The following is a 7,500-nucleotide window of genomic DNA, read 5'->3' on the forward strand; positions in this document are numbered from 1 at the left end:
AACATAGGATTTGTCTACCTAAGTGTGTGTGTGTGTGTGTGTGTGTGTGTGTGTGTGTGTACCTTTTTACCTGAGCCTAATTATTTTCCACTATACAACCTTTCGACTATGCTCATTCTCTCTCTCTCTCTCTCTCTCTCACATCATTCTCGGAAGTAACAGGTTGCTTTCAGGAATTCTAAGGCGATAATAAAGTTCTCCTCCTCCTCCTCCTCCTCCTCCTTTCTGTTCTGACGTAACGCTGTACAGACGCTGCCTTCCCTCTCTCCCTCCCTCTCTCTCTCTTTCACGCCCCTTTTGCTATAAACTATAAAGAAAATAGCTGAGTGTGTTGGAGTGTGCTGGAAATTGATGGGGAAAAGTGTTTACGATGGAAGAGGAGAAGGAGGAGGAGGAGGAGGAGGAGTTGGAAGAAGAAAAAGAAAGGAAGGGAGAGAAGGAAAAAAGTATGAAAAGATAAAACGAAAGAAAAAGAGAAGGACGAGGAGGAGCAGGAGGAGGAGTTGAAAGAAGGAAAAGAAAGGAAGGGAGAGAAGGAAAAAAGTATGAAAAGATAAAACGAAAGAAAAAGAGAAGGACGAGGAGGAGTAGGAGGAGGAGTTGAAAGAAGGAAAAGAAAGAAGGAAAGGAAAGAAGGAAAAAAGTATGAAAAGATGAACGAAAGAAAAACAGGAAAATGCATAAAAAAGAAGAGAACGCAAGAAAGGAAAATGAAAATGAAAAGGTAGAAAAGAAGGAGGAGGAGGAGGAGGAGGAGGAGTTCGAAGAAAAAAAAAGAAAGGAAAGGAGAAAGAAGGAACGCAGAAGACGAAAAAGGGTATGAAAAGACGAATGTAGGAAAGGAAAACAAATACGAAACAAAGAAACGTGAAAAAAAGAAGAAGAGAAGGAAAAGGAGAAGAAAAACATAGCAGAAATTAGGAAAGGAAGAAAATGCAGTGAATTGAAGACAAAACAAAAAAAAGATGCAAAGCTGGGGGAGGGCAGAAGAGAGAGGAGAGGAAGGGGAAGGAAGAAGAAGCGAAAATCAACCAGGTAAGGAAGACAGGTGTGATCGTGACCAGGTGTCTTCGCGCGCTAATAAAACCCCAGGTAGACACGTTCACAGGTGCGACGGGAATGCAATCTATGGGGTGCCTGGCTGGGTACGGCTTGCTTGGCTTCCTACCTTCCTGACGGGGGCGTGAGGCTGTTTGTGTTTTGAAATGGACACGGGGAAGAAGGAGGAGGGGAAGAGGGTAGGGAGAAAGGAGGGGAGAGGAAATGTGTTGGGAGTTAAAATATTGGTTCGAGAAGGATTATGACAGAGGAAATGGACACGAAAGGGGAGAGAGGAAGGGGAGAAAATGTGTTGGGAGTTAAAATATTGGTTCGAGAAGGATTATGACAGAGAGGAAATGGAGGGGTGGAAAAATGAGAAAGTAGGGGAGAAGGAAAAAGGGAGAGGAAGGGGGAAATGGATACGAAAGGGGAGAGAGGAAGGGGAGAAAATGTGTTGGGAGTTAAAATATTGGTTCGAGAAGGATTATGACAGAGAGGAAATGGAAGGGAGGAAAAATGGGAAAGTAGGGGAGAAGGAAGAAGGGAGAGGAAGGGGGAAATGGATACGAAGGGGGAGAGAGGAAGGGGAGGAAATGTGTTGGAAGAGAAAATATTGGTCTGTGGAAGAATATGACAGGGAGGAAAGGAGGAGAAATAGAAAGTAGGGGAGAAGGAAAAAGGGAGAGGAAGGGGGAAAGGGATACGAAGGGGGAGAGAGGAAGGGGAGGAAATGTGTTGGAAGAGAAAATATAGGAAGGGGGAAATAGAGGGGAGGTTAGAGGAGAAGGAAAAGTTAGGGAAAGAAGGAAATGGAGATGGAAGGAAGGGGGAGTGGGAGAGAGGAGGAGAAAGGGGGGAGAGAAAGGGGGAGGGAAGGGGAGGGAGAAAAGGAGGAATGGGGAGATAAAATATTAGTTGGGGAAGGAAAATGACAGGGAGGAAAGGGCAGGAAATGGAGGGGAAGAAGAGAAAGGGGAGAAGGTAATGCTGGGGTATGGGAAGGGAAAGGAAGGGAAGGAAGGGGAGGAAGGGGAAAGGAAGAGAAGGGAAGAAAAAAGAGAAGAGAAGTAAAGTGATGATATTAAAGGGAGGGAAGGAAGGAAAAATGAAGGTATGGGGAAGGGGAGAGAAGGGAAGGAAGGGGAGAGAAAGGGGAGGGAAGGGAATGGGAAGGGGAGGAAAAGGAGAGATGGAGGAAAGGTAAGGTGAGGAAAGTAGAGAGAGAGGAGAAGGTAATGTTAGGGTATGGGAAGGGAAAGGAAGGGAAGGAAGGGGAGGAAGGGGAGAAAGGGGAGGAAAGAGGAAGGGAGAGCGAGGTAAGGTGATGTTATTAAAGGGAGGGAAGGAAGGAAAACTGAAGGTATGGGGAAGGGGAGAAAAGGGAAGGAAGGGGAGAGAAAGGGGAGGGAGGGGAAAGGAAGGGGAGGGAAGAGGAAAGGGAAGAGAGGTAAGGAAAGGGAGGGAAGGAAGGAAAAATGAAGGTATGGGGGAGGGGAGAGAAGGGAAGGAAGGGGAGAGAAAGGGGAGGGAAGGGGAGGGAAGGGGAGGGAAGTGGAAGGGGAAGAGAGTAAGGAAAGGAGGGAAGGAAGGAAAATGAAGGTATGGGGAAGGGAGAGAAGGAAGAGAGAGAGAGAGAGAGAGAGAGAGAGAGAGAGAGAGAGAGAGAGAGAGAGAGAGAGAGAGAGAGAGAGAGAGAGAGAGAGAGAGAGAGAGAGAGAGAGAGAGAGAGAGAGAGAGAGAGAGAGAGAGAGAGAGAGAGAGAGAGAGAGAGAGAGGAGAGAGAGAGAGAGAGAGAGAGAGAGAGAGAGAGAGAGAGAGAGAGAGAGAGAGAGAGAGAGAGAGAGAGAGAGAGAGAGAGAGAGAGAGAGAGAGAGAGAGAGAGAGAGAGAGAGAGAGAGAGAGAGAGAGAGAGAGAGAGAGAGAGAGAGAGAGAGAGAGAGAGAGAGAGAGAGAGAGAGAGAGAGAGAGAGAGAGAGAGAGAGAGAGAGAGAGAGAGAGAGAGAGAGAGAGAGAGAGAGAGAGAGAGAGAGAGACAGCAGGTAAACAGGGCACATCTCACACACACACACACACCAGCTCACTCACACAAACACACAAACTCACTCACAAACACACACAAACTCACTCACAAACACAAAAACTCACTCACAAACACACACAAACTCACACACACACACACACACACACACACACACACACACACACACACACACACACACTCCCAAACACACAAACTCACACACAAACACACGTACTTACTCACAAACACACAAACTCACTTACAAACACACAAACTCACTCACACACACACACACACACACACACACACACACACACACACACACACACACACACACACACACACACACACACACACACAAACTCACTCACACTCACACACACACACACACAAACTCACTCACACAAACACACACAAACTCACTCACAAACACACACAAACTCACACACTCACTTCCCCAAGACAGAAAGCGTGACTTACTTGCGCCAATGAGGGATGACTCTGGAAAAGCCTTGAGGGTGTGGATGAGCAGCACCCCGGCCGCCTGGTGCAGCCCGTGGGAGGCGACGTGCACAAGCAGCGCCATCAGCAGCACCACCCAGCCCCAGCCTCCCTCGGGGTAGTAGTGGCGCCCGATGGTCTCCTTCTTGTTGGGGTCATCCGCGTTAGCCTGTTTCTCACCGCCGCACTCCGAGGGCAGCTCCGAGATGGCCACGCCGGAGGGCAGCTCACCGAGGAGGGACGAGCGGGCATCCGAGGCGAAGGAATGTTGATCAGAAGCCACGACCACCACCCCGGAGTCCCTGGCGCCCCCGGACCCCTGGGAGCGAGATACCCCCGAGTCCACCTCCTCTCCGGCCTCCCATTCCCGGCTGTTCTCGCCTGGGAAGGACTTGGAGCGGGGGAGTTGGGCGGCGGGGGCGGCGGGGGCGACGGCTACCTCCATGGCGGGTCAGGGCCACAGCAGCGCCGCCGAGGGGGTCAGGTCACACTCACTCACGCCCATGGTGAAGCCCCGGGGTCACTTGGCTCTGAAGGCGGGGCGCAGGGCTTTCCTCAGTGGCTTAGGTCATCCTTGAGGGGTCGTTAGGGCTTCAAGGATGGAGTTCAATACCTTGTTCTCTGTCCAAGGGTCGGTGGCGTGCTCTCAAGGGCCTTATACCATGGTTCAGGAGGTCGTCCAAGGGCTAAGGTTCATGGTTTCACTCTGGTCTTAGTTCAAGGCGTCATATTTTCTGTCTTAGTTCATGGTGTCACCCAAAGAGGTTTTCTCAAGGGTTTTAGTCCTGTAAGGGGGTCGTTTTGGGGTTAGAAACACGTGGGGTGCTGGGGAAGGCTAACGGACAAGGCGTGCTAAAGTTAACAGCGTGGGTGACGTGCTGAGGCGGCGCTGGACGAGTGCTGACGAGGCTGAATTCATGTTCCAAAAGTTCAGAGTCCAGAAACTGCCACGTCAAGGGTTTGGTTACGTGGTTGTGTTGGCGCAGTGGTGTGTCTAAGGGCGGGGGTTCGATCCCTTGAGACGGATGGTAAAGACGCGGCTCAGGGTTCGTTTAATTGAGATCAGAGACACTTTTTTGCAGAACACATAAACAACGAGGAGGTGAAACACATAACGTACGAGTTGTAGAAGGAAAGAAAAAAGAGAAACGTCAAACAACAACAATCAAAATAACAACAACACGAGAACAGACACACTAGAAACCGTAAAATGGAGACCGCTGGATTGGCTATCTCCCCAACCCTCTAGAGAACGCAACTGAACGAAGAAACCCAAAGAAATGGAAAAGAAAACAGCCCGACAGGTGATGGCCGATGAACGTAACACACACACACACACACACACACACAATACTCAGCACAATAAACAGACAAACGCACGTGATCCGGTGTTTGGGAGGCGGCCAGGTAAGGTATTATTAGAAGGAACGAGTCGGCATATGTCAGCCCGGACGGTGCGAGCGACACAGGTGGAACCACTGAGTCAGAACGAATGCGAGGCGGCTCCCGGATGACACTTGATTCAATTGTCCGGAGAGATGTGAAGGAAAAACACCCATTCGTTTGCTGTCCAACTCCCCAATGCAAGAGTTGACGTGTACCCTCCCTCTTTCATTTCAATTAATAAAACTCATTTCTTTGCTGTCCAACTCCCCAATGCAAGAGCTAACGTGTACCCTCCCTCTTTCATTTCAATTAATAAAACTCATTTCTTTGCTGTCCAACTCCCCAATGCAAGAGTTGACGTGTATCTTCCCTCTTTCATTTCAATTAATAAAACTCATTCCTTTGCTGTCCAACTTCCTAATGCAAGAGTTGACGTGTATCTTCCCGCTTTCATTTCAATTAATAAAACTCATTCCTTTGCTGTCCAACTTCCTAATGCAAGAGTTGACAGGTATCACTCTTATATCCCTCATCCGTATACTGTCCAACTACGCAATGCAAGAGTTGACGTGTATCTTCCCGCTTTCATTTGAATTAATAAAAACTCATTCCTTTGCTGTCCAACTTCCTAATGCAAGGACTGACGAGTATCTCCAGTCTTTCATCCCTCATACGTATGCCGTCCAACTTATTAATGCAAGGGTTGTAAAAAAATCACTCCCATCCCACACCCATATGATATCCAACTTCATAATGCAAGGTTTGGTAGGTATCTGCACTCCTTCATCCCTTATCCATATGCTGTCCAACTTCCTAATGCAAGGGTTGACAAGGATCTTCACTCTTTCATCCCTTTCACCGGTTAGCTCTGATACGCTTTCCCTCCTGTACTCCTAAACTCCAATACATTTCCGACTTCTTAATATATAAACTATTCGAAAAGGGTAATATCAGAGCACTTCTAGAACTAAGATAACGTTCCCATATTTTAAACTCTAACCAAATTTGTAGAAACGACTTAAAGAAACATTACGGTAACGACCCAATTAAAGAAAACTCATTAACGTTATTTTGAACACAGACTTTGAAGTACTTTTACGAACATATATTTTTCTTTAGATTCCATTAAGACAGGAAGCTAATTAACATCAAGAGAAAAAAGGTAAAAAAAAATACGAAAGAAGGAAGGTTAAAAAAAATATAATCAAAGGGGTCAGAGAGAGAGAGAGAGAGAGAGAGAGAGAGAGAGAGAGAGAGAGAGAGAGAGAGAGAGAGAGAGAGAGAGAGAGAGAGAGAGAGAGAGAGAGAGAGAGAGAGAGAGAGAGAGAGAGAGAGAGAGAGAGAGAGAGAGAGAGAGAGAGAGAGAGAGAGAGAGAGAGAGAGAGAGAGAGAGAGAGAGAGAGAGAGAGAGAGAGAGAGAGATCTGACATCGTTGACGGATTTTAAGTTGTTTACGAAATCTTTAAGAGAGAGTGCGTGGAAGGGCGTCAGAACTTGTCACAACACACACACACACACACACACACACACACACACACACACGGTCACTGCTCCGGGCAAACACTTTGTCGTCTTTCTTTCACCATTTTAAGTGAACTCTTCCTCCATCAAGGGTATGAGGAGGAGGAGGAGGAGGAGGAGGAGGAGGAGGAGGAGGAGGAGATGGTGGAAGAAAAGGTGGTTAGGAAGAAAAAAAGAAGTAAGGAAAGGAGATAACGATGAGAGAGAGAGAGAGAGAGAGAGAGAGAGAGAGAGAGAGAGAGAGAGAGAGAGAGAGAGAGAGAGAGAGAGAGAGAGAGAGAGAGAGAGAGAGAGAGAGAGAGAGAGAGAGAGAGAGAAATGGGGTGGAGGGAGCAGGCGGAAGCTCAGGTGATCTCAAACCTGATTTACGTGGATCAAACAACGCTTTTCCGGGCCAGTGGAAGAGAAGGAGGAGGAGGAAGAGGAGGAGGAGGAGGAGGAGGAGGAGGAGGAGGAGGGAGGAAAGAAGTTACATCGTTGTTTCTCACTTAAGGAGATAAAAAGGAATGTTTCTTTGTCTTGAAGGAGGCAAAAAAAAAAAAGTGCTGTAGTGGTGGTGGTGGTGGTGGTGGAAGTCGTGATAGTAGTGGAAACAGTGGTGGTGGTAGTGGTTTTAGATGTGGAGGTGGTGGTGTTGATGGTGATGGTGGTGGTGATAGTGGTGATGATGAAGATGACGGTGGTGGTGGTGGTGGTGGAAGTCGTGATAGTAGAGGTAATAGTAGTAGTCGTGGTGGTTGTGGAGGTGGTGATGATGATGGTGGTAGTGGTGGTATTGGTGATGAAGATGGTGGTGATAGTGGTTTCAGAGGTCGAGGTGGTGGTGGTGGTGATGTAGGTGGTGGTGGTGGTAGTGGTAGTGGTGGTGGTGATGATGTACGTGGTGGTGGTGGTAGTGGTGGGGGCGATGAAAGTGGTGGAAGTGGTTTCAGAGGCAGAGGTGGAGAAAAAACTAATCCTTGAGAAAACACACACGAGGGAGGGAGAGAGAGAAAGACAGACAGACAGCGAGAGGTTGAGATTTCTCCCCC

At 48.0% G+C, this 7,500-nt stretch overlaps 1 protein-coding gene across 3 annotated transcripts in view; it reads right to left on the bottom strand.

Annotated features, from left to right (window-relative positions):
• Window positions 1-7,500, bottom strand: part of LOC126985547 (monocarboxylate transporter 10-like) — a 106,561-nt gene that overhangs the window by 50,964 nt on the left and 48,097 nt on the right. Inside the window, exon 2 of one of the 3 annotated variants that reach the window (XM_050840646.1) lies at window positions 3,542-4,347. In XM_050840646.1, the coding sequence (XP_050696603.1) occupies window positions 3,542-4,007 (466 nt within the window). In that variant the 5' untranslated portion in view covers window positions 4,008-4,347. Of the gene's footprint in view, window positions 1-3,541; window positions 5,288-7,500 lie in introns of those variants that run through there. The other 2 variants (XM_050840647.1, XM_050840645.1) reach the window with 2 other exon arrangements.

The sequence above is a fragment of the Eriocheir sinensis genome, chromosome 59, assembly GCF_024679095.1.
Source record: "Eriocheir sinensis breed Jianghai 21 chromosome 59, ASM2467909v1, whole genome shotgun sequence".
NCBI classification, from domain to species: domain Eukaryota; kingdom Metazoa; phylum Arthropoda; class Malacostraca; order Decapoda; family Varunidae; genus Eriocheir; species Eriocheir sinensis.